Raw genomic sequence first — 25,956 nt, forward strand, 5'->3', positions numbered from 1 at the left:
TTGGGGCCAGCGCCCGCGCGCTTCCTTGGGGAATTCTTTGGTATCTGTCCCAGTGCGCGCTGTTACTTAGCAGCCACGGGCTCGTCCTCCTCCTCTGCGACCCAGAGTCTGCGTCCCCGTGCGGACTGGTGAGGGCTGAACGGCTCCAGGGGTAGTCAGGAGCCATGCCGGCGGTGCTGGGTTTTGAAGGCAGCGCCAACAAGGTTGGCGTGGGAGTGGTGCGGGATGGCATAGTGCTGGCGAATCCGCGGCGGACCTACGTCACGCCTCCCGGCACAGGTACGGGGGTAGAGAACTTATAGTTCGCGGCGCACTTCTCCGCACCGCATCACCTGCCATCTTCCTAAACGTTAGTGAAGAAAGGCGTGGACGCGTTGTCCCCTCATAGTTTTTGATCCGAGTCTCTGAGATTATGTGACAGTGTTATCATCACGAGGCTGATGGATAGAAGAGTCACAGGCACTTGGATCTGGATCTTCTGAGCTCATTCAGTCTTTATCGAGCATCTTTTATGTGCTAATCGTCAGTTGGCTGCTGGATATGAAAATAGATGTATTAGGGTGCTATGGAGCTGGACATGTAAACAGAACTTTACATTACAGTGTGATAAATAGTGTAACGTAGATGCAATCAAAATATTCTAGAATGCGAAGGAGTGTGAAGGCTCCCAGCTTAGGTGTCAGACAACTGGCTGGCTTTGCAATATTCAGTAGCTGTTTTTGGACTTCTGCTCCTTATTGAAATGGGAATGGTAATACCTTCGTCACTGGGTCTTGAGAATTAAAAGTACCAGACACATTACCATTTTTAGTAAATGTTATTTGTAAGTTATATTGTAACTTGCCTACCCTGCCCCCAAACACCTGCTTACATAGGAGAAGGCAACTGACTTGCATATACCTGAAAAGCCTCCCTGAACAGGTGATGTTGTGACGAACATACGTATAGAAATGTATATGTATGTTTAGCACTCACTCTTGTCATTTTGGCACCAAGACTACAAAGATAAATAAAATAGCCAATGCTTTGAGGTGGTCCTGGTTAAACTGAGAAAAGTATGGATAATTATAATGCTGTCATTTTATGTTACATATAGTGTGTTAAATTCAGTAGTGTTATCATGCACGGTGTTTGTAGGGTCATAGAAGTTCACCAGAGAGTGTGAGATAGGTATGACTTGAATTGAGTGCTGAGTAGGAGTTGGGTGTGAAGAAGGGCATTTCTTTCTTTTTTTTCTTTTTTTGAACTATTTGTTTTTATTGTTAGAAAAAGCAAATTATCTACAATGAAAATCAATTACTTTCCTAATATAAAAAATGAAGTATTATGCCACTCCCCCCACCTTGGACAATAAACTCATGGGTCTTTTGTTTGAAGAAGAGCATTTCTGAGAACTGTTTAACCTAGCTGAACAGGATGGAAAGACTGTATCTGAAGATGTAGAAGACAGGATGCTTGAGGAAAGAGAAAGGAACTCTTCCTGCCCTACTAAAAAGTCTGTTTTGACTTCTACCTACCTTTCTATAGAAAAACTCTATGATCTCTGACTGGTGTCCCTCTCCTAGGATTCCTTCCAGGTGATACTGCCAGGCACCACCGAGCTGTTATCCTGGACCTGCTGCAGGAGGCACTAACAGAGGCTGGATTAACCTCCAAGGATATTGATTGCATTGCATACACCAAAGGTACGGCTGGGAGAGTGGGCAACAATGGAAGAATATACCTGGAGCCTGGCTAGGTCAAAATAGTCTGAAGCTCATCTCTGCTACCACCACTACCTTCACCTGACCTTGACATTGCCTGCTTCCTCCAGCTCTGTTTTTCCCAATCTCTTTAGGATTCTAACTTCCATTTCTATCCCTGTAGGTCCTGGCATGGGTGCCCCACTGGTTTCTGTGGCTGTTGTGGCCCGTACTGTGGCCCAGTTGTGGAATAAGCCATTGTTGGGTGTTAACCACTGTATCGGCCACATTGAGATGGGCCGCCTCATCACCGGAGCCACCAGCCCAACTGTGCTATATGTCAGTGGAGGAAATACACAGGTATTTAGAGTACTTCACCATTCTTTCTTTCTTTCCCCCCTCAGGTTTTTGGGTATTTTTAATGACTGAAACAAAACAGGTCTAAAACCACAGCTTCTGGAAGAACTATTTGTTCTTGCTGGTCTTGTATCTCTCCTCAAACTTGACCTTGGCCTCTTGTTGGGCCATGCGTTTAAGAGCAGGGTCTCTCATGGATGGACCTAGAGACTGTCATACAGAGTGAAGTGAGTCAGAAAGAGAAAAACAAATATCATATATTAACACATATATGTGGAATATAGAAAAATGGTACAAATCAACCAGTTTGCAAGGCAGAAATAGAGACACAGACGTAGAGAACAAACATATGGACACCAAGTGGGGAAAGCGAGGAGGGTTGGGGGGGAATGACTTTGGGAGGTTGGGATACCAAGTTGTACACTCTAAATATATGCAGTTTATTGTAAAAAAAATAAAAAAATAAAAACAAAAAGATACACGCAAATAACGCTAAAAAAAAGAAAATATATACACACAGATATGTAACTGAATCACTTTGCTGTGTACCAGAAACTAACACAACATTGTAAATCAACTATACTTAAATTAAAAAAAATCAAAAAAAAAAGAAAAGAGCAGGGTCTCTGAAGCCATCCCTGTTGACAACAGTTTTTTCCAAGGGGCTATCCACAGAGTACCATGTGGGCATGAGGTGATTATCGTTAAAAACTTTCACAAAAGACTCGATTTCTGACCTCCTGGTGGTGTTCTTCTTGCCTGTGGTAGCTATCACTTTGCAGGAATAGTGAGATGCCATCATCGGTGTTCTTCATGATGACTGGCTAGGAGCAGCACTACCTTTCCAAGTTTCATGAACTTGCCCATTTTGACAGAAACCACTCAGGACAACAGCAGCAAAGCTCCACCATTCCTTCTTAAATTCTAAGGCACTGTGCCGAGAACTTTCATGTTCTACCTGAGTGGTGGGAACTGCAAGAGGAAAGCTGGGCTCACCTGAACCTAAAATGTGATACACTAGAAAACCCACAACAGAGTTTGTAATACTGCATATTTGGGCAATCTGATTAGAACATTAGGTGACCTTTATATATGTGACTATAGGGATGAGGAATTTCCAGTTTAGAGAAGGAAAGAATGGTAAGGATTGAAGTATTCAAAATAAAGAATTTTCATTTTCATTATTTTGAAGCTTATTTTTTCTATGTATCTTAGCAATTAAAACTAAGGGGCAGGACTTCCCAGGTGGCGCATGGTTAAGAATCCACCTGCCAGTACAGGGGACATGGGTTCGATCCCTGGTCCGGGGAGATCCTGCATGCTGTGGAGCAGCTAAGCCCGTGTGCGACAACTGCTGAGCCCGTGTGCCACAGCTACTGAAGCCCGCATGCCTAGAGCCTGAGCTCCACAACAAGAGGAGCTCTGCAACAAGAGAAGCCATCGCACTGAGAAACCCATGCACAGCAACGAAAACCCAACGGAGCCAATAAATAAATTAATTAAAAAGCCCCTTAGTTTTTTTTTTTATTATTATTTATTTATTTTTTTGGCTGCCTTAGGTCTTTGTTGCGGCACACGAGCTTTCTCTAGTTGTGGCAAGCGGGGGCTACTTTTGTTGCAGTGTGTGGGCTTCTCCTTGCTGTGGCTTCCCCTTGCGGAGCTGAGTCTCTAGGTGCGCAGGCTTCAGTAGTTGTGTCACGTGCTCAGTAGTTGTGGCGCATGGACTTAGTTGTTCCATGGCATGTGGTATCTTCTGCGCCCAGGGATCAAACTCGTGTCCCCTGCATTGGCAGGCAGATTCTTAACCACTGTGTCACCAGGGAAGCCCCCCATTTGTTTCTTTACGATAACTGCATGTTTTTTTTTAGTTACTGGTGGTAAATATATGGAAGTTTTTACTCTAAGAGTGTGAAAATATAAGTAATTTAAAAAACATTTTATGAATGGTAGAAGATATTTTAAATTCATAGGTGAAGCCAGAGTTGTTTGGGATACCTTATGAGATCTTTTTAGGTTGGGATTGGAGAACTCCCGCCTTTCCCACCTAACACCTGATGGGATTTTTGTCAGGAATGGTCATTGTCTCCTGCTTATGAAAGGGTTATGTTCTAAAACTTCATTCTGTAAAGTAGTTATTAAAGATGAAGCACACATGCTTGTGAAAGTGATATGGGAACTTTAATGGGTAGAGGAAAGGTAGCTGGTTGAGGCCTGAAGGATATCATACCAGGTTAGGGACTTGGGGTGTGGAAAGTAGCAATGGAAGCTTACAAGAGTTAATGGAGATAGCAATGATGGAATTTTCTCTCTTCCTCCTCCCGTTTGAAGCCTGCTTAGGTGTAAAAAAACAGAAGATGATTGGGTAGGGAAGGGTGGATGACAGAGTAGAAAGGCAGAATTTTTTCTTTCCTCTTGTTACCAGCTTTTGACAGTAAAATAAGGGCTACATCAGAATGCAGAAAATTCCTAGCAGCACCAGAAGGGACAAGGGACTTATGGGCCTTAAGAAGTACTCACTGTCAGAAGTATGGAGCGCATGTGTCAGTGGGTGATTGCTCTCTGTGCCAGAAGCTGGTCACATATGAAGAATGGACATAAGTTGGTTGTCAGTGCTGAGTTGGATGGGTCATTAGTCAGTATGTGATTTTTGAGTTTTGGGTTTTTTTTGAGGTGTTTCTTTTTTTTTTGGTGTTTTATTTATTTATTTATTTATTTGGCCACACTGCATGGGTTGTGGGATCTTAGTTCCCTGACCAGGGGACCAGGGATTGAATGTGCACCCTCGGCAGTGAAAGCCTGGAGTCCTAAACATTGGACCACCAGGGAATTCCCTGGGATTTATGAGTTTTTTAAATTCTGTCTTGGTGAGTTAAAAACACCACCAAACACCACCACCCTGGTAGGATAATCTAGAAGGACTCTGGTTCCCTGTCTCCAAGAAGGAAAGCCTTCTCTAGTCCACACTGTCTGTCCTGCTTTTAAAGGAATATCAGGAACCTCCAAACTACAAAAATGTATTCACAATGATAATTTGCTTCTTCCCTGACCTAGACAACCTTCTGTAGACTAGAAATCTGCTCTGGGAATCCCTGGGGTATATGTAGACTTCTCAGATAAGCGCTATTAAAAAGTACCCATTGAGGGTTTGGGAAAGTACTTTTTCCCCTTTGCTTACTGGAAGCTCTAGTGACCATGTTGATCCTCTGCTATGTTCTTCCCCAAAGCCAAATGCTCCTCTTTACAGACTTGAGGTTTCATGGACATCCTCATCACCCTTAGGTGATTGCATATTCAGAACATCGTTACCGCATCTTTGGGGAAACCATCGACATTGCAGTGGGTAATTGTCTGGATCGTTTTGCTCGAGTGCTGAAGGTAAGCCATTGAGGCTACAGAGAACAAAGGATGTCAGTGAATTTTCGGGGAGCCATGGAAAAGGAGGGGAAAAGTACTAAATTAGCTTCTTAGGCTTCCTGGATATCTGATTCATCGTCTTTTTCCTTCTGCTAGATTTCCAATGACCCAAGTCCAGGCTATAACATTGAACAGATGGCAAAGCGGTAAGGGGGAATAAGGTGGAAGGAGGCTGACTGGTGGGGAGCCAGGGATTTCCCTGTACATGTATTAATGAGGTTTGGGAGGGCTTTGGAGGGTGAGCAGCCAGCTGACTACAGGCTTAAGTGCCTCATATACTCCCACATAGAGGCAAGAAGCTAGTTGAGCTGCCGTACACTGTAAAGGGGATGGACGTCTCATTCTCGGGAATCTTGTCTTTCATTGAGGTGAGTGTGGGAGAGGTGAGGAGATGGGCACTTTCATGCTTTTTAATGAGGCATATGTGTTTTATTCACCATTGTATTTTCTGCATTATAGCATAGTACTGGCCCATGTTAGATGCTGAATAAATTCGTTCAGCAAATATTTATTGAACATCTTTTGTGTGCCAGGTGCTGTTCGAGGCAATAGTGATACAAGATGGAGCAAAAAACGAATCCCTGTTTACTTGGAGCTTGCATTTCATAGGGTGGGGGTGGGAGACAGGAAAAGAAACCAAAAAAAAAAAAAAAAGAAATTAGGGGAAATAATAAAATAAAAAGGGTCAGATGGGGACAGGTGCTCTGGAGAAAAATTAACTGGGATAGAGGATGTCTGCCAGGGCAGACGTTCATAATTATTGAATCTTGAAAGAATGCTGCTGGTTTTGTATAGCTCAGTGCTAGTGAAGGGCAAGGTGTCATATGGGATGTCCTGGTGAGCTGAATTGTAGTGAAACGCTGTGATCCTCCACATGCACTCATTTTTTGCTTGTATGTCATCCCCAAACCGCAAGTCATTGTTTTATCTGTTTTCCCCTTTAACTACAGGATGTAGCCCAGCGGATGCTGGCCACAGGCGAGTGTACTCCTGAGGATCTATGTTTCTCCCTGCAGGTAATGGAGGAAAAAGCTGGGACAAAAAGTTGGAACTGGAAGAGCTTTTATATAGTAGACAGAACTAAGCTGGGATGGCCTGTGATGTTTTCACTTTGTCTGTCCCCATAGGAAACTGTGTTTGCAATGCTGGTAGAGATCACAGAGCGAGCCATGGCACATTGTGGCTCCCAGGAGGCCCTCATCGTGGGAGGTGTGGGGTGTATGTATCCTTGTACTGTGCTTCTCTTTCCTATTTTGGGGCACGTGCATCTTCCTCCTGATACTCTAAGTCTCTAAGAGTTTGGGGAAATTACTCATTTTATCTCTTGTCCTGTGCTTCCCAATCCTTGTCCCCAGAACCACTACTTCATTTTCCTAAGTCAGTGCACATGAGGTGTACAGCTAGACTGTGGAGAAGTGGCTAAATATAAGCTAACCATACCTATACCTCTGTAGGTAATATGAGGTTACAGGAAATGATGGGGACGATGTGCCAGGAGCGCGGAGCCCGGCTTTTTGCCACAGATGAGAGGTAAAGGCCCTTTCCCTTTCTTTATTATTATTTTCCCCTCCAATTACTGTGCTTTTCTACCCTTCGGTCATGAACTTCATACCTCTTTTCCTTCCCAGATTCTGCATTGACAATGGAGCCATGATAGCCCAGGCTGGCTGGGAGATGTTTCGGGCTGGACACAGGACTCCTCTCAGTGAATCTGGGGTCACACAGAGGTGAGTAGCCCCTTGGAGGAGGTAGACAGGATTAAATGGGAGGTAGGCAAAAATCATCAGCAGGGAAGAGGATCCAGAATCATGAGGGCAGAGAAGAATGGAAGATGCTAAGGGATAACTGTCACCAAGTTTTTCCTTTTTTTTTTTTTTTTACAGGTATCGGACAGATGAAGTAGAAGTGACCTGGAGGGACTAACAAGGTTAACTGAATTGGAGTAGATGGTGCCCTAAGTGGAGCCCAAGGGACCCTGGGCCTTAATTTCTGTCATGACATAAGAATCCTGGCAAGGCTATGGACTCCTCTTTCCTATCATTTGAAACTCAAGATGACTCAGCATTAAAGTATTTTTGGTTTTATATGTTGGCAATCAACTTGTGTTCAGGAAGGTGACACAGTTGTCACTGGATAAATTCTTGTTGATGGGGTGATGGGTAAGGAGGCAGGGGTCAGAGCAGCACCCTGGCCAACTGTGCAGGTAGCCTTGGCGCTGCTGCTCTAGAGCTAAAATTGAAGGGAATCTCTTAGATATTCTAACCTCCTTTCAGCAGTGCTGTTATCATGGATATGATTGTAGCATCAGATCCTACGCTGATCACTTTGCATTCATCATCTCGTTTAAATTCTTGGATGTATAGGTACTCAGGATTTCCCTGAAAATAGCCTGGAGCCAGGCAGAGTTTCATGCTGATTCATAACTCACAAGTAAAACTATGCCTCCTCCACACACTTGGGCCTACAGACACTTCCACCGGCAGGCTTGAGGGGGGCGCCGGGCACACATCCTCCCTGCCACAACCACCAGAACCGATCTCATCATGTGCTTTACCTTGTTTATGTCAGTCACCTCTCATCTTCTAAACTCAGATAACTATCACTCTCCACTCCCCTTTTTGTCCCCACATACCCCACTCTTAACTCTTGAAATTCTTTTTGTGACCTCTGAAGTTCACAGCCAGTCATTAGCAAAAATCCCATGCATCCTCAACCTCTTCTTGAATGTTCCCTTTACATAGTCCTGCTCTGAGCCCTGGTTTCTCCTGAGGATTCTGCTTCTTCTACCACCTGCAGTGGTGGTGGTTTCCCTCACGCCCATTGTACCACTGGGCCTGGAGGCAGTGTAGGTGTCCTCATTTTTTCTCACACTAATTTTAGACTGTTCTCTCTCATCTCTAACATACCTCAGCTTTGAAACACAAGTCAATACCTGTCATAAATCTTGGTGATTTAAATATCCATGTAGATTATCTTTCTAACACTCTGGTCTCAGTTCTCTGCTCCTCCAGTGATCTTGTCCTCCACCCCACTTCAGCTACTCATTCCCTTGGTCATATTCTAGACCTGCCACTACTCCATATCTCAATCTCAAACATCCCACTCTCCCACCATTACTTCCTATTTTTCCAGTTTATTCCACATGCCTTCATTTCCCTCCTCCAACTAAATTCCAGTCATGAGCAGTTCGTTGTAAACACCTTATCTCTCTTGTTTCTCTCTTGCTTTTGTCGTACTCTGCTCTTCACCGACTTTACTCCTAGACCCATGCAGCTGAAAGGGCTAGGAAGAAACATCCAGGTTGACTTGTCTTTAAATTCATTACCATGAAACTTAAGTGGGTCCTTTATGCTCTAGCAGTATTCCCTAGTCCTTTCACTTACCCTCCCCTTTTTTTTTTGGCCGTGGTGCATGACTTGTGAAATCGGAGTCCTAACCACCGGACCACCAGGGAATTCCCCACTTGCCCTCCTTTCTGATCCCTCAAATCTCCAGCATCCCTCTCACTTTCACTTTTACTTTGGTAGAAAATAGAAACAATCAGAAAAGGGTCACAAGTTCCTACCACTATACCTACATACCTTCCAGTATTTACACCTGTAAGCTCTGCTTTCTCCTGTTACAGTATACCAGTGGTTCTCAACTGGGACCGAGTTTGCTCCCAGAGGACATTTGGTTGTCACAACTGGGAGGTGGTGCTACTGGATAGAGGCCAGGGAAGCTGCAAAATAGCCTACAATGCACAGAACAGCCCCCCACAACAGAAATATCTGGGCTTAAATATCATTGGTGTCAAGGTTGAGAAATGCTGCTCTAAACAAACTGTCCAGGCTCCCATCCAAATCCTTGGGCAGCCAGTCCCACCCTCTAGCTTTCAAGGACATCTCTCAACAGTTCTCCCTCCTTTTCTGTAGGGTCAGTATTTCCCTTTCTCTCCAGGAGCATTCTATCAGCACACAAATACGCTATCATTTTTCTCATCTTACAAAGACATAAGCCTCTCTTGATCCCATTTCCCCTTCCAATTGCTTCCAGTTTTCCTGCTCAATTTTATTTATTTATTTATTCATTCATTCATTCATTCATTCATTCATTGGCTGTGTTGGGTCTTCGTTGCTGTGCATGGGCTTTCTTTAGTTGTGGCAAGCGGGGGCTATTCTTCGTTGTGGTACTTGGGCTTCTCATTGCAGTGGCTTCTCTTGTTGCAGAGCACGGGCTCCAGGCACGTGAGCTTCAGTAGTTGTGGCTCACGGGCTCTAGAGCACAGGCTCAGTAGTTGTGGCACACGGGCTTAGTTGCCCCGCAGCATGTGGGATGCTCCCAGACCAGGGGTTGAACCCGTGTCCCCTGCCTTGGCAGGCCGATTCTCAACCACTGCACCACCAGGGAAGTCCCTTCCTGCTCAATTTTTAAAAAACATTCTGTTGACTATTTTTTAAGTTGAAGTATAGTTGATTTACAGTATTAGTTTCAGAGGTACAACATAGTGATTCAGTATTTTTATAGGTTATGTGCCAGTTAGAGTTATAAAATATTCGCTGTATTCCTTGTGCTGTACAATACATCCTTGTAGTTTATTTATTCTGCTCTGTTTTATAGCAGGACATCTTAAAAGAGTCTTCTCCACTTTCTCTCCACCAATTCCCTATTAAGTCCACTGCACCACGACTGTTCTCATCCTGGTCACCATCATGCACACACCTAAATCTAATGGCATCTTCTGCTTCATCTTACACAGGCTGTCGGTAGCATTTGACACCCCCTCTTTGAAACATTGTCTTTACTTGGCTTTAGGACATATTCTCTGGTTTGCCTCCTAGTTTACCAAGTACTCTTAGTCTCCTTTGCTGATTTCTCCTCATCTCAGTAGCTCTCTAGGGTTTAGTCCTTGGACTGCTTTTCTATTTACATACATACCTGGAGTGATTTCATCCAGTGTTATACATTAAAGCATTTCAACGGGATGACTCCCTATTGTTTAGCTCCAGTCTGGACTTCTGTCCTGAATATCTAGTTGCCCTTGGCATCTCGACTTGGATGCTTAATAGGCATCTCACATTTAACATATACAAAATTGAAGTTATTTTCTCCCCAGCTTATTGCTGTGGTCTTTCCTATTTCAGTTAATGACAGCTGCATCCTTCTAGTTGTTCATGGTAAAGTGCTTTGGTATTATCTTTGACACCTCTTTTTCGTCTCCTCCAGTTCATCACATCACATTGACTTTACCTTCAGAATATATCCATAATCCAGTTTCTCACTTCAACTGCTGCCACCCTAGCCCAAGGCAGAATTATCTGTCTCCAAGATTATTGCAGTAGCTGGTCTACCTGCTTCCACTATTTCCCTCTTACAGTCAATTCTCAGCACAGCAGCCAGAGTGAATAGTGTTAACATGGAAGCCAGATTATGTCACTCTTTGTAAAACCCTCTGTGTTCTCCTACCTCAGAATAAAAACCAGAGTCCTTTAAAGGCCTGTGAAAGCCTCCATAACCTGCCCTACTTACTGCTTTGACCTCACTTCCTGCTACTTATTGTTCACTCTGCTCCAGCAACATCAGCCTTTTGTTCTTCCTTAAACAATGGAAGTATACTGCCCCTCGAGGTCTTTATACTTGTTGTTCCCTCTGCTTGCAAAGCTCTTCGCGGAGGTATAGTCTTTAAGTTTTTGCTCAACATTTTTTAGGGAGGACTTCCTCACAACCGTACTTAAAATTACTCCTGGAGGCTTCCTTGCTGGCGCAGTGGTTAAGAATCTGCCTGCCAATTCAGGGGACACGATTTTGAGCCCTGGTTCAGGAAGATCCCACATGCCAGGGAGCAACTAAACCCGTGTGCCACAGCTACTGAGCCCATGTGCCACAACTACTGGGCCCACGTGCCACAGCTACTAAAGCCCGTGCACCTAGAGCCCATGCTCTGCAACAAGAGAATCCACTGCAGTGAGAAGCCTATGCATCACAACAGAGTAGCCCTTGCTCGCCACAGCTAGAGAAAGCCTGTGCACAGCAGTGAAGACCCAATGCAGCCAAAAATAAAAACAAAAAAAAATAAAAATTAATGAAAATAAAAAGAGCAAAAATTTTTTAAAAACTTGTACTCCTCTGGTGCTTTCTAGCCCACTTCCCTGCTTCATTTCTCTACCTAACACTTGTAATCTAATAGTTGTATTTCTTATTTGCATTGTTTGTCTCCTCTTATTGAAATATAAACTCCCTGAGGGAAGGAGTATCTTGTTTTATTCATTGGCGTGTCATCTCCCAGTACTTAAAATAGGGTCTGGCACATGGTGGACATTCAATTAGTATTTGCTGAATGAATGAATAAGTTGATGGGGAACTAAACCAAAGAAATAAAGGACTATAAAATAAGACTTGGGCCAAAAGATTTTAAAAATTGGGATTACATGAGCTTGGGAAAGAGTAAATTTCTGATTATTTACTAAATAGAAAGTGATGATAAATACTTTTTTTTTCTTTCACAAAGGACAGACATAAATGGGTTGAAATGCATTAAGGCATGGAGGTTTAAAGTGGAAACTTTGGGGTGGAATTTAGAAAATAAATTCTTGAATATATTCAAGAACAGGAATGATCTGTTTTTCTAGGCTTGGGGAGTTTTCCAGTATGTTATTACACATTAGCCTCAGGTGTTTATTTGTAAGTTTTTATTAATATCATGGGGTGGAATGGATTGTGGAGCGAGGACCTTCTTTGGCACTATAGCCGCAGTTCGTATGGCTTAGTAGGGGTGATCTCTCCTTAGGAAGCTTTGGGCTGTTGTAAAACCCTTGTGTGTCCAAAGCTTTGGGCTGCCCAAGGATAGACCCAAAGTTTGTGGAGCCAGGAGATTAAAATCATGGCTCCTTGAGTCCTAAATTATGTACTCCTCTTCCTAGCTGGCTGTCCTCCTAAGTCTCTTATCAGCAGTATAGGGTCAGTGTGTACTGCTGATTTCAGCAAATGAAGGCAATGATCGATGTCAGACCCCTGGACAGCATCTCCAGCCATGTATAGGGCCCTGGGGCAGGCTGACTGCGGGATCACAGGTAGGCTCCAATTATGGAAGGCAATGTGAGAAATGGAACCTGTTCCTCAGCTTCTCTAGCCATTGGACTAGTCCTATGCTCCTGCAGTTTGGAATCTTTCCAGACTCGTGATTGTGAGGGCAGCCATAGGACTTCATAAAGGCACACACGCCACTCTGACTGCATGGTCAGGAAAAACGAGTAGTGACAGGGTGAGCGCCAATGTCGGTTTGTACCCTGCCCCACTTTAATGGCCCTCTTCCTGTGTACCTACCTGCTTTCGGTTTGTTTGCAGGTCCTGCTCAGAGATGTAGCCTGAAGGAGCAAGAGTGTTGAGAGAGCTAGATGCCAGGTCCCCCTTTGGTGGTGGCTTCTGCACGTATATAAGGCCACCAAGTCTTCAAAAGCCTTTAGGCTACAGAGAAAGGAAACCCCAGATTCAGCAGGGAACAGAGAGTATGTCATCCTCTGAAATTTCTGTCCTTGGGGATTTAGGGATAATAGGGCTTCTTCACTTTTCAGTTTTTCTGTTTTGCTGCCTAACTGGCATTTCTTGCAAACTGGTAACCATAAATCTGTTCAGATGTAGGTAGAGACTATAGCCACTGTTATCCCACAGCCAATACCCCCCACCGCAGAAACTCCTCTTCCATCAGATTTCAGCTCCTCCAACATGAATCCACTTAAGTCATTACTGATTTTTGAGCATCTATTCTATGCCAGGCAATGGGCTAGGTAAGATTTATCTCTCTTAATCTTCCCCTCTGGTTCACTCACCTGGTAGTAATCAGAGAGTCCATGGAGGCAAGACCCTGGCTGTTGACATCTGCCAAGATACCAGCCATCCTGGCACTCTGACCCTAGGCAGCTCCCACTCTGCACACCCATGTCAGTCTTATTTCCTAAAATATCTCAAGTCATACACGAGCCTGGAAATGAGATTTAAGACACATTCCATGGGGATAGAACCCCAACCCAAAGCAGTAGGACTGTCTAGGTACCACCAGTGCCAAAGGGGGAAACGGAAGTCTGTGTGCATGGGGTTGGGGGGACGACCAAATTCGATAATCAAAGAACACCATGCAATTCATTAGTGAAATGAGGGGTGGGGAGAACTGGTGAAGGAAGGGATGGGGGCCTACCTGCATACAAACTACTTTTAATATAATTGATGAATGCCTCTTGCTCATTTCATCACCTAGCCCCTCAGAGAAGGAGAAACCAGGGTTCCAGGTCATTCAGCACTGAAGGCAGGAGTGGAGGGCCTCCCCAATTGTGGCAGAGATGCGCAGGTAGGAAAATGTGGTCCACGTAATGGCAAGGACGGTTCCTTTGGGGATAGTTGTAGCAAGGTCCTGGGAACAAAAGTTGAACCATTAGTGGAGAGAGAAGAGGAGCGATAGAGAGTATGCTCTGTGCCTGGACATCCTTCTCACCTTGAGGTCCCCAGAGATATTGGTCCTGGTGACTACCCCAGTGGCTGAGGAAAAGAAGATGGAAAACATACCAAGGAAACTGCCCTCTGGACCATGCCCACCACTGTGGGACCACATTTTCCAAGAAAATGCTTCCTGTATAAAGGAACAGAGAGAAAAGATGAGGTTTTGAGGAGCACCCCCTGGCTTCTGTCGTTGAGCCCAAAGTTTTACCCCTCTACCCAGTTTAGGGTCAGTGACTTGGGTTAGGCTGGGAAGCATAAGAGAATTTTGGCCCAGGGATTTACAGGACTCTGAATGGTCTGATGGACAACTTGTGAATGACATACAGAATAAGAAATCGAGGGTTCTTTTCTGAGGAGGACACATTTCTCAGTCAGCTTCCCACTGTCTCACCTTGGTACCCAAAGAAGCCAGTGGCTTGTTGGCTGGGGTTTGTGGGGAGGAGTGTCCCCAGAAAAAGAGAGAGAGAGAGAAAGACAGAGGAAGGGAGGGAGAGAGAGATAAGGGGGGAGAGAGAGAGAGGAGGGAAGGAGTAACTCCTTCCCTCCTCTCTCCTTATCTCATCTTCACTCTTCCCTCCAACCCTCTTGTTCCCTTTTCTACAACCTCTTTCCATAAAACAATGTGGCTAAATAGGTAGTTCTTTTCCTTGTTGCCTCAAACTGCAAAATGTCCTTTCCCATGCTAGAGGGGTGAAGCTCAAGGTTGTAAATACCTGGGAGCAAGAAACAGGGCATTTCTCATCTGATAGTCCTTGTCTAGTGCTCATCCCAACAGATCCTCAGAGGAAGTCCTCCTTACTTTTCCCTTTAAGAACTGTCATGTGGAGTCTCTCCCAGCAAAACTAGCTAGTTTCAGGTCTCAGTCCCTGGAAATCTGCTCTGTCAACTACACACACGTATACACACACAAAATTCCACATTTCCCCACATTTTGCCCCTTCCTGATCTGTCCGTCTCTCACCGCCATCCCCTTAGTCTTTCCACTCCCAACTCAATCCCCCCTCACCTGCCTTGGGCTCCCACTCCATGCCTGCCAGTGCCACACCCAGAAGGATAGTCACAGTCACCAGGGCCGCCACCTGAAACTCATTTTCAGGACCCATGTCCAGTAGCTGCATCCCCTGCTCCTAGAAGGGCAGAACACGGAGGTAGGGGTCACAAAAACTTTATCAGCTGATTTCATGCATTCATCTGATTCTTAAAATGACTTGCCCGGGCTGGAGCCACAAAAGTGCATGCTAGGTGGACAGCTGACTTGAAAAAAGGGCACACCAGGGAAGGGAATGGGCATTACCCAGAGCAGGTCCGAAAGGGTCTCTGGGAAGCCCACCATATACAGAGCCATGGCTACCGCACTGGAGAAAGCAGAGATGATTCCACTGGAACTGCCAAGCTCTGGACCCAGGCTGTGCAAGACGAGGAAGTAGATTCCACCTGAGAGGAGAGGAAAGAAGAGTCAGTTGGTCTCAGCAATTCCTGACAGGAGAGTGGGCCCTAAGAGGTTGTGGAGTCACAACAGACTCACCAGCCTTGACTTTGCTGTTGGTGGAGATGGCGGAGATAGGCTGGCGACAGCAGTGACTGAAGCCGAGAGCAGGATAATGAGCTATTTGAGCCCTGGAGTGGGATGGGAATGGGGCTCCTTCAGTTCCCCCAGGTCGAGGCCCAGATCCCTTCCTACTATCCAGCAGAGTGCGGAGCCCATACCTGTGCCTGCCTGAGCACTGATCCAAGACAGCTGCAGGTAGAGGATAATGCCCCAGATGTCCGGCATGTAGCAGATCTGGGGGAGCAGGGGAGGGAGGGAGGAGTCAAGGTCACCCTCAGCCCTCTCCTTTCACCCTCAGAGGTACCCTTGAGACTCTCCTCTTGAGTGAAGTTCTCTTTCCCTGCTTTCATCCCCACCCTTTGCGAACCCTGGGCACCAATCTCTGACCATAATTCCTATGACCCAGCTAAAGTGCATTGGCCCCCAAATTCTCCAAATCGCCTTCTTGAGCGTGTGGCTCCACATGGGGATCCTGAACAGAAATGGAAATAATATTGTCTGCTGACTGAGATGCCAAGGCCCCGCCCCAGTCAGCACGTCAGCACCAAGAAGGATGGCTAATGGACCCGGAGGTGCTATGGGGCGAAGTCAGTCCCAAGGTGTTTAATAGAGGGTGGGTGATGGTCCAGAAGAGCAGGTTTCATCCAACTTTTGGGGATTCGCTGTGGGGTATGGGTCTCACCCTGGCGGAGCTGAGCAAAGCCTCCAGAGACACATGGCTGCGGTGAAGCTGACCCACGTCCATGGGTTGGCAAAGAACGCAGATCGGGGCCCAGTGTCCTTGTCCTTGTCAGCAGGGGGAGGGCAGAGACGGACCTGGGGTTTGTCTCTGCCAGATAGCAGTTCCTCCTCTTCTTGATGGGGGCCCAAGGTGTTGGCCACCTTGTCTTGCGAAGAGGAGGCCATAAGAGGATCCATGCAGAGGATGGTCACTATTGCCCATTTCACAGGCCAGGACAGCCACGGGCTGCCTCTCTGTAGACCTATTAGGGGCAGTGCAGCACGAGGGTTGGGGTTGGCTCTCTCACCACCAACTCCACTTTAGGACAGGGAGGAAACCCCTCGCTAAGGGTGGGTCACCCATGGTCGATAGCCCTGATCCATGCCCCTTCACCTCCCCCCTGGTCCATGCCCCTTCACATCCCCCACCCCTTTGCCCTTGGACCAGATGGGTTATATTTGAGTTTCACGCCAGTATTGTTTGCTCCAGGGTCCCAGCTTTATCATGCTCAGAAAAATCAATAAAGGCCAGGACCGACCCCAAACACATGCTTTACTCTTTCTCCCCACTTTCCCGTGGGTATGCAGAGTCTAGACTTTCTTCACCCATCCTCTCCAGCCTAGTCCAGTGAAGCAAGCCTGTCTGGCCTGGCTTACTCCACCAGATCCCTGCATCCTCCCTGGCTTCCGAATTTGCTTCACTCAGCACCAGGACATGACCTACAAGTGGAAGGGGGAAGGAGGTCATCTCGGGTCGGGCCTAAGGGATTGGGTGTCAGGAGTTTGGCCACCTGGAGACCAGCCTTAGCCTGCCAGCGCCAGCTATAATTAGCAGGGTGCACCCACTGACAGGGCTTGGGGGTGTCATTCCCTCTGCCATGCTATCAGAAGTAGAGCAGGCTCAAGTGAGAGGGCAAGCTGAACGCTGGTGTCTTAGGAGGGTGACTACTGGGATGGGGGCAAGACAGGCAGGGCACAGTTCCGGGTACTGGATCTTTACACATGATTCTGGTGCGGTTTGCTGCACCTGGGGAACCTCACAGTTGTGCAGTGTAGCCTAGATGCTCCAACCCTGGGATGAGGGGAGGGGGTTGAAGTAGGAAAAGGGACTGACATATCACCAGACTGGAGGCAGGGCTTCCCCTGGCTTCTGTGGGTCCAGCTCTCACCCTCTCTTCTTTTTCCTCTGCTTACCTGCAGCAATCCAGCAAACTTGGGCCATGAGCGTCTCAGACTCGGCACACCGTCCCTCGGACCCAGAAGCTGTCTCTCTTCCTGTCCAGAAGGACGACCTTGGCCTCCCTTTGCCCGCCCAGAGAATCTCCTCCTGGCCTCCATCCCCGGACGAGGATCGTGGTTTGCCCCCCTTTCCTCTGGAAGAACCTGGCCCCAGGCCCATGGCCCCAGGGAGCCTGCCCTCTCCAGCCTTGTCCCTAGAGGAAGAAGAGGAGGAGGAAGAGGATGAGGATGGAGAAGACGCAGAGGAGCCCGAGGGGCTGTGCAGCGAGGAGCATCCCAGCCAGTTTTTCGCGGAAGCACAGCGGCTGCGAGAGCAGAGGCTGTTGCTGGACGAAGAGGTGTCAGTCGGGGGGCGAGTATACGGGGTGCATCGGGTGATCTTGGCCGCAATTAGCAGCCTCTTCAGAGGCAGGCTGCTGGGTGGCAGAGGCCCGCAGCCCCCCCTCATCCTGGACGTAACCCCTGGGGCCTGGGAGGCCGTGCTGACCTTTGCCTATGAGGGGGTGCTGGGACCCGCCCCGCGGGGGGATGTGCTGGTCGCGGCCCATGCCCTGGGAGCACCCCGGGTGAAGGCCGCGGCCCAGTGGGGACGCAAGGGGGCTGGAAACGGCCGCAAAGATGAAAAGCAGCCCAGCCACGCAGAAGCACTGAGAGAGAACCTGCGCAGCATCGAGCTCCTGTACCAAGAAGGCATCGGGTGTGACCTGGAGCTGGAGGCAGGCGGCTGCCGGCTGCGGGGTGAGAGCCTATGGGGCATTACGTTAACGCAGGTGCAGATGCCACGCGGAATGGTGTGTGCAAGCAGCAGGTGGTTCCATCCCTACCATAATGGTTTTGTTCCCTGCTGCAGGCAGAATTTCCCTGGGGTGGCCTTTGGCGCCTCTCCTGACCCACAGAGAATGGGGCATGCGCAGTTGAGTTGTTTTCCTAGGCACACTGACAGATTTATGTGGCGGCTTTTCCTGTGCCCAGAAACAAGAAATTTCCAGTCAGCTGGCTGGAGCTAAGGTATAGTCCATGCCAGTAGGACAAGCAGGAGGTGATTGACTCAGAGAGAGATTAACCAAAGGCCCTTGTTGGCGTCTTCTATTTAGGACACAGGAAAAGCCAGAGGAACACGGTGGAAAAATTCACAGTGTTTCCTTTCCCCTAAGTGAGCTTGACACCATGGCAGCCGCTGACCCTATCGCTAATGAGCAAGGTCTGGTATGGTTTGGCCAGAATCTTAAGGCTACCAGGTCATGGCACTTTGAAGTTAACTCTGCTGATCACCAGGAAAGCTAAAGAGGGTTGAATAAGTTGAGATTTATTCAGATTCTACTAACATTTAGTAAGGTACTGGGTACCAGGAATTTGTTTTACACGTGCCATCTCTTTTAATCTCAGTGAAAACTAGTGAGTTAGATATCATTATCCCTAGGTGCAGATAAAAAATATTAGACTCAGAGATGTTAACTGGTGAAAACCAGGATACAAGTCTACATCCACTAGCCCAGTCTGCTCTCACTAGGCCATGCATTGCCTCCTATGCAGCCAAACCAAAGACTCATAGTACCTGGCAAATGGAGTCAGAGTGCAGACCCATTAAAATGAAAAGGGATTAGTTTAGATATTATCTAGTTCAGCTCTTACACTTTATTGATAAGGAAATCAGACTTTAAGACTTCTCCATTTGCTATACAGCTACTGCTCATTAGAGGAATGACTGGGACCCAAAGTGCTTCTGGGACTCCCAGAAGGAAAAGCATCCTATCTTAGTCAGCTTGGGCTGCTATAACAAAAATACCGTAGACTGGGTGGTTTAACAATAGAAATTTATTTCTCATGGTTCCGGAGGCTGGATCAGGGTGCCAAGGTAGTCAGATTCTGGTTAGGGCCCTCTTTCTGGTCATCTCTCTCATGTCTCCTCTTAGAAGGGCACTAATCCCATTGATGAGGGTTCTACTCTTATATGTAATTACCTCCCAAAGGACCCACCTGCAGATACCATCACGTTGGAGATTAGGGCTTCAACATATGAATTGGGGTAGGGGGACACAAACATTCTGTCCATAACAGACTTCCAAAGTGTCTGTTATCATTTCCGATAGCACTAGATGGAGGGGGAATTTAAAATTTCATAGTTATAAAATTCTCACTAGGATTTGGAATTTAAACATACTTGTATTCAATATCAGTGCTTTCACTTCCTTAACAAACATTCCAGCTTAACAAACAACCTGTCCCTTAAAATTCTAGGGAATAATGATGAGTAAAAAGGGACACAAAATACAAGTGGTTGTGAATCCTTTGTCCACGGCTCTGAGCTATAGGCTGATCGATGATATGGAAGATGAGGTGGCTCACCTGCTTTAAGGAATGCAGATTTTCTCAGGCAATATATACATGAAAGCTGTCACTAGTGTTTACTGCTTGGGAAGCACTGTGCTACTGCCTACTGTTAAAAAGACAGTGGAAAGCCATGCCGACATCACCTGCCCTTTGAGAGAAATGAACATGCTACAACGGATTAAAGCAGTCTGAGGTTCATAAGCCTCACTGGGAGGTCATGTCGTGGACCTGCCTGAGAGAACTTCTAGCAGCATTTCCCCTCTTTTCCATTATGAAGCATTTCAAACACGAAGCAAAGAAAAGAGAATATTAAGATGAACACTCAAACACCCATCACCCAGACTTAACAGTTAACATTTTACTATATTTGTTTCATTTATTTTATTTATTTTTTGCTGAAGCTTAAAGTAAATCTCAGACATTTCACTCACAAATACTTGGGTATGTGTCTCTCTAAAAGAGGACATTTTCTCATATAACCACAGTATCTTTATCATATCTAACAAAATTAATAATGATTTCTTAATATTGCCTAGTCCACATTGAAATTTTCCCACTTGTCCAAAAAAGTGTCTTTTAGAGCTGCTTTGTCCAACACAGGAGCCAATCAAGGTTTATACTAAACTCAGATATATGTCTCTTAAGCTTCCTTTACTCTTATACAGTCCTCTCTCCCTTTTTTTATGACTTATTGAAGAAACAAGATTAGTTGTCCTATTCAATGCTCCATGTTCTAGATTTGTAAGCATTTTCCCTCATGGTTTTGTTTAACTTGTTCTTTTTTTTTTTTTTTTGGCTGTGTTTAGTTTTTGTTGCTGCTTGCAGGTTTTCCCTAGTTATGGCAAGCAGGAGCTACTCTTCATTGTGGTGCTCAGGCTTCTCTTTGTAGTGGCTTCTCTTGTGGAGCACAGGCTCTAGGCGCGTGGGCTTCAGTAGTTGCGGCACGTGGGCTCAAGGCTCACAGGCTCTAGAGTGCAGATTCCGTAGTTGTGGCACATGGGCTTAGTTACTCTGAGGCATGTGGAATCTTCCTGGAGCAGGGCTCGAACCCATGTCCCCTGCATTGGCAGGTGGATTCTTAACCACTGAGCCACCAGGGAAGCCCCAGCAGGTGGATTTTAACCACTGTGCCACCAGGGAAGCCCAACTTATTCTAAATTTCCTATAAACTTGAATTTAGATCTAAAGGTTTGATTACACTTAGGTTAAATATTTTGGTCAGGATACTCCATACTTGATGCCAGCTACCTCAAACTGAGTTACATTAGGGAGCATATGAGGTCTAATTATTTAATGATATTTTTTAATAGGACATTTTCAGTGTCACGAGTGCCATGCAGATAAGCAGGGAACTGATACACAAGTATGCTCATTGCAGCCTGACATGTCACAGCGATCTGCCCAGACAGCCACTGCATGGAGATAGAAAATAAATCACTCCCTTTCTCTAGGACTCAGTTTCCTTATCATAAAAGGAGCAATTGAAGTAGGTGATTTTGTAGGTTTCCAGTTTACAAGCACTGTCTTGGGTAAGAGGAGATGGCAGTTAGATGAGGTTGGGTCACAGCCATTCCTGAGTGTAGTACCACTTTTTGAGTAAAATTGACTAGCAGAATGGCTGATGTCAGTGTCTCTTATAGTCATAGAGGAAAGAACTTTATTCTGTGCACAATACGGAAAGACCTATATAAGTCGCACATTGGTCTTTGCAGTCTGTTTTGTACCCTATCTTAGTAAATGTTCTCTGTAGCGTATTCTCTAGTTGATCGATCAAGACCCTTTTTCTAATTGGCCTGCATCAAAAAGACTACAGCAATGTTTTTCAAAGTGTCTTCAGGCCACTGACATGAGAATCATGCAGGGTGTTTGAACATATTAAAACACAAATTCCTAGGGTCTCCGTCTAGAGCTACTGAATCAGAATCTCTGGGGGTGGGTGCGTGAAACCTTCATTGTAACAAGCACCCCATGGTGTGCTGGTGCATATACCACAGCCTGGCCTGTGGTCTTGGGTGGTTGGCCCAAAGCTGGGGCTGTGAAGACGGGAGAGTGCCTAGCAGTCTGCGACACTCTGGATCCCCCTCTGCTTCTCCCTCCTGCAGTGCACCGAGCAGCCCTCGCCTGTGGCAGTGAGTTCTTTGGGGCCATGCTCCTGAGTGGGATGAGGGAATCCCAGGGCACAGAGGTGTCTCTGCACACCATCTCTGCCCAGGACCTGCGACTCCTCGTCTCTTTTGCCTACTCTGGGGTTGTGCGGGCCAGGTGGCCAGGACTGCTGAGAGCTGCCCAGGCTGCTCTGCAGTACCAGAGCTCTTCCTGCCTGGCTCTGTGCCAGAGAGCCTTGGCACGAGGCCTCAACCCTGCCCGTTGCCTGGCCCTGATCCCCATGGCTGAAGCCCCTGGGTTGGAGAGGCTCTGGAGCAAAGCACGTCACTACCTCCTCACCCACCTGCCTGCTGTGGCTTTGTGCTCCACTTTCCCTTCTTTACCGGTTGCCTGCCTGGCTGAGCTCCTGGACAGCGATGAGCTACACTTGCAGGAGGAGTTCGAGGCCTTTGTGGCTGCACGGCGTTGGCTAGCGGCCAACCCTGACACCCAGGAGTCGGAGGCCAAGGCCCTGCTTCGATGCATCCGCTTTGGCCGTATGTCCACCAGGGAGCTGAGGAGGGTGCGGGCGGCCGGGCTGCCTCCACCCTTGAGCCCGGACTTGCTGCATCAGCTGCTGGTGGAGGCTGAGGTTCCAGGACAAGAGAGGCGGAGGGAGCCTGACCAGGCGCTGGTAGTGATTGGCGGGGACGGGCTCAGATCAGACATGGCCATGAGACAGCCATCCCGAGGAGTGTGGTGGGCCCGGGCCTTTCGTTGCGGCATAGGACTGGTTCGGACTGTGGAGTGGGGGCGGCTGCCTGCCCTGCCTGCCCCTGGGCGCTTCCGGCACGGGGCTGCGAGTCTAGCAGGAAGTGAGCTCTACGTGTGTGGGGGACAGGATTTCTACGGCCACTTTAACACCCTGGCTTCAACTCTCAGGTATGGGCCCCCAAGAGTGGCAGGTCCCAAGGCGGGCAGCTGCGGGAGGTTGCTGGCCCAGCCAACCACAGACTCCCAGAGTCACTCTTCCCATCTCTTGTCCCACTGTGTCCAGGTGGGACCCTAGTCAAGAGGACTGGGAGGAGATGGCACCTTTGTGCCAGGCTCGGAGCTTTTTCCCCCTGGTGGCGCTGGATGGACTGCTTTATGCCCTGGGTGGACGAGACAATGGTGTTGCCCTCAGCTCTGTGGAGTCTTATAGCCCTGAACTCAATATCTGGAGGTGAGCAGGGAAGGGGTGTTTCAGGCACCAGGGAGAGGCTAGGGGTCTTGGAGGAGGAGAACCGAAGATGACTCTTGCCTGATCATGTGCTCTGTTCTCCCACAGGCCAGCACCTGCCCTTCCAGCACCATGCTTTGCCCACGCAGCTACTGTTTTGGAGGGCCGGCTGTACGTGAGCGGTGGCTGCAGCGGGACTGGCCAGTGCCTGGCCTCGTTGCTGCACTATGACCCCAAACTTGAGAAGCCAGGGACACTTCTGAGCCCAATGGGGGTACCTCGGGCTGGCCATGTGATGGCTGCTCTGGGTGGGCGGCTGTACGTAGCAGGTGGGCTAGGTGAGACTGGGGACCTGCTGAGCTTTGAGGCCTATGAACCAAGTACGGACAGCTGGACTCACCTGACCCCCCTGCCCTCCCCCCACGTGGGGGCTGCAGGTGCCGTGCTGCAGGGAGAGCTACTGGTGCTGGGTGGCTACAGTCACCGTACTTATGCCCCCTCCCACCTGATCCACGCCTACTGCCCTGACCTGGGCCGATGGCTGTGCCTGGGAACTCTGCCGAGGCCCCGGGCGGAGATGCCTGCCTGCATCCTGACACTGCCCGCTGTGCAGCACGTAGCTTTGGTTCCCGCATGGTGCCAAGCTAAACCTGCTGGATGAGGGGAGGGTGAGCAGAGGAAGGGATGAGAGAGGATAGAGGTGATGGGGGCAGGGCGAGAGAGAAGGCTTTATTTATGATAGGATTCATTCATTCTAGCACAGTGCTTTAAAACTCATAAATCGCTTTTGTATATGTGATCTGCATTGGGGAAAAGGTGGTTTGGGAATTCCTAGGGAAAAAGCACTGGGAAAGGAGAGGCAGCTGAATACCTAGGTAAGAAGAGGACACCCAGGGGCAACTCTACAAGGTTTATGGACCCTGGAACTATTCTTGGTGGGGAAAGTGCATCTGGCTGGGAAGACAGTCAAGAAGCATCAGTAGCCCGGGCGTAGGGGCCATGAGAGGGCTGTCGGGAAAATGATGATTCTGACCAATGAATGAAGGAGAAAAATGTGGAAGGGCCATCTGTGAAAGAGTTGAGGCGTGTGGGGGAAGGACTGTAATTGCTGCTTCTCTTAACTCTCCAGTCCCTGGGACACCCAAACCCTCCTGACAATGTTCTTTCTCAGGTAACTTGTAGACCGAGTCTAGCGTTTCCTCAGCTGCACACCGCAGGCTGCCCCAAGAGCCTCTTGGTTTTCAGTCTGAGGAAGAAGTTCCCGTCTGGACCCGACACAGCCCAGGGGCCCCAGGGGCCAGGCCGACGAGGCGGGAGTGCTGCAGGTGGGGAAGATGAGGAGGCGAAGGAGGGCGGCGCCCATGGTGGCAAAGGGATAAAACAGGATTTGATGGCACGGGGTGGGAGAAGTCAGGAGTCTGAGTGGCTTCTGTCCTTCCCTTTGGGGTGGGTCGAGGGCTCAGGAGGGAAAACAGTACAGTTGTGGTGTGAGGTCCTAAGTTGTGAGAGGAAGGAGCGAGAGAAGAGTGAGAGGCAGAGAAGACCCAGAAAACTGGTTTCTTCCTCTGTCCCTCCAGAGGTTTTTGAATCCATTTCCCTTTTTCTTGGCCAGGGAAAGTTGAGTCAGATGTTTCCTCTCTCTTTTCCTCCACCCTGCTTTTCCTTCCCCTTTTCTCCTCTCTTCTCCTGTCTCCGTCACAGTTATTTATTATCTACTGTGTGCCAGGTACAATGTGAGCCACTAAGGATTCCAAGGTCAGGGAGCTCCTGACCAGCACACAGACGTGTAAGCAAATACAATTTTACGGTGGACTTAGAGGTATGGACACTTGCCTCACAGCTCTGACGGGAGCCACGTACATCACATGCCTCGTAGTTGTGAGTCCTGAAGGTATGAGAGTCCTGAGGATGGAGGAGGGAACTCTGCCCACGGAAGGCTTCTATTAGGAAGGCATCATCAGATGGGTGTAGATTGAACTGGATCTTGAAGGCTTCCTGGGAGCTCACCGGTCAGAGAAGGAGGGAGGCATTCCAGGCAGAGGAGAGAAGCAAGTCGGGCATGGGGTGCCCTGTGTCTCCCTAGCAAAGGGGAAGTCAGTATTCCAGGGATTCTTCAGAGAATTCTGCGGCTGTTCCAGCCTACTCTTTTCCCTGGAGCCTTCCTGAAGACAATGGCTTTCACTTAACAATTGTATGTTCTCTTCCTCTACAACTCCCCTACCTCTTTCCTGTCTGATGTTTCCACTTCTGACCCCTGAGCAGCTTAGGGCAGAGAAGGGCCACTTCTTCGTATAGGTCAATTTTCTCTTACCCTTGCTTATTAAGATTCTTACGCTGCTAAGGGTGAGATGAGGGAGGCTCCCTTGCATTTTTCTTCATCCTGGCCAAGAGCAACTTAACGTGTTTTTGTTCATTGTTTGGAGATTTCAATATTTTGTTAAGTTTTTTTGTATATCTGTTTAGGAACATAGTTGAAAATGAGGAGGGGTAAGTAGGATATATAAGAGAACAGAGAAGAAAGATTGAAGAAGACAGGGAAGAAGGAAATTGGAAGCACTGAGAAACTATGAGGATTGAGTCTTTAGGGTGAAGTTCTGAGAACACATTCTTGGTGATTTGTATGCAAAGACAGGCTTAAATAAAGGTTTCCCCATGATTGAATCATTCTTGTCTGAGTTTCTCTATTATAAAAAAAACATTCAATATCCCTTGTAATTTGGTTTCTGTCTCCACCACAGGACTGAAACCATCCTCCTTCATTGTCACCATGACCTACTTCTCACCAAATGAAACAATCTAAGGCATCCTCATTTTCCTTCATCTTTCTGCAGGAATTGACTGCCTTGAAAATTGGCTTTTACCCTAAACATTTCTCCTTCCCTGGCTCC

At 47.5% G+C, this 25,956-nt stretch overlaps 2 protein-coding genes across 4 annotated transcripts; both read left to right on the forward strand.

Moving 5' to 3' along the window:
- The first annotated feature begins 15 nt into the window (after window positions 1-15).
- Window positions 16-17,428, forward strand: OSGEP (O-sialoglycoprotein endopeptidase). Of its 3 annotated transcripts, XR_009051295.1 has the most exons (13): window positions 16-279; window positions 1,566-1,685; window positions 1,867-2,042; window positions 5,319-5,414; window positions 5,550-5,599; window positions 5,743-5,821; window positions 6,404-6,469; window positions 6,581-6,671; window positions 6,908-6,983; window positions 7,082-7,180; window positions 7,337-7,380; window positions 13,684-13,773; window positions 17,392-17,428. XR_009051295.1 is itself a non-coding variant. In XM_057721366.1 (12 exons), exons 1-11 carry the CDS (start codon window positions 165-167, stop codon window positions 7,374-7,376), a joined length of 1,008 nt encoding a protein of 335 aa, XP_057577349.1. In that variant the 5' UTR covers window positions 16-164; the 3' UTR covers window positions 7,377-7,380; window positions 12,777-12,817. The 3 variants fall into 3 exon arrangements, 2 of the variants coding, with proteins under 2 accessions (XP_057577349.1, XP_057577347.1); XM_057721366.1 differs by lacking the exons at window positions 13,684-13,773; window positions 17,392-17,428 and adding an exon at window positions 12,777-12,817; XM_057721364.1 differs by lacking the exons at window positions 13,684-13,773; window positions 17,392-17,428 and having other exon boundaries at window positions 7,337-7,537.
- Window positions 17,412-25,724, forward strand: KLHL33 (kelch like family member 33). Its single transcript, XM_057721362.1, has 4 exons — window positions 17,412-18,168; window positions 21,864-22,788; window positions 22,904-23,071; window positions 23,177-25,724. Exons 1-4 carry the CDS (start codon window positions 17,412-17,414, stop codon window positions 23,727-23,729), a joined length of 2,403 nt encoding a protein of 800 aa, XP_057577345.1. The 3' UTR covers window positions 23,730-25,724.
- Window positions 25,725-25,956: the final 232 nt, after the last annotated feature.

The sequence above is a fragment of the Hippopotamus amphibius genome, chromosome 2 (assembly GCF_030028045.1).
Source record: "Hippopotamus amphibius kiboko isolate mHipAmp2 chromosome 2, mHipAmp2.hap2, whole genome shotgun sequence".
NCBI classification, from domain to species: domain Eukaryota; kingdom Metazoa; phylum Chordata; class Mammalia; order Artiodactyla; family Hippopotamidae; genus Hippopotamus; species Hippopotamus amphibius.

Bases quoted from the DNA above. Each gene is read 5' to 3' on its own strand.
- KLHL33 (XM_057721362.1), top strand. From the start codon at position 17,412: ATGAGCGTCTCAGACTCGGCACACCGTCCCTCGGACCCAGAAGCTGTC. The intron at 18,169-21,863 runs GTGAGAGCCTAT...TCCCTCCTGCAG, and splicing joins AGGCGGCTGCCGGCTGCGGG to TGCACCGAGCAGCCCTCGCC. The intron at 23,072-23,176 runs GTGAGCAGGGAA...GTTCTCCCACAG, and splicing joins CCTGAACTCAATATCTGGAG to GCCAGCACCTGCCCTTCCAG.
- OSGEP (XM_057721366.1), top strand. From the start codon at position 165: ATGCCGGCGGTGCTGGGTTTTGAAGGCAGCGCCAACAAGGTTGGCGTG. The intron at 5,822-6,403 runs GTGAGTGTGGGA...CTTTAACTACAG, and splicing joins GAATCTTGTCTTTCATTGAG to GATGTAGCCCAGCGGATGCT. The intron at 6,470-6,580 runs GTAATGGAGGAA...CTGTCCCCATAG, and splicing joins ATCTATGTTTCTCCCTGCAG to GAAACTGTGTTTGCAATGCT.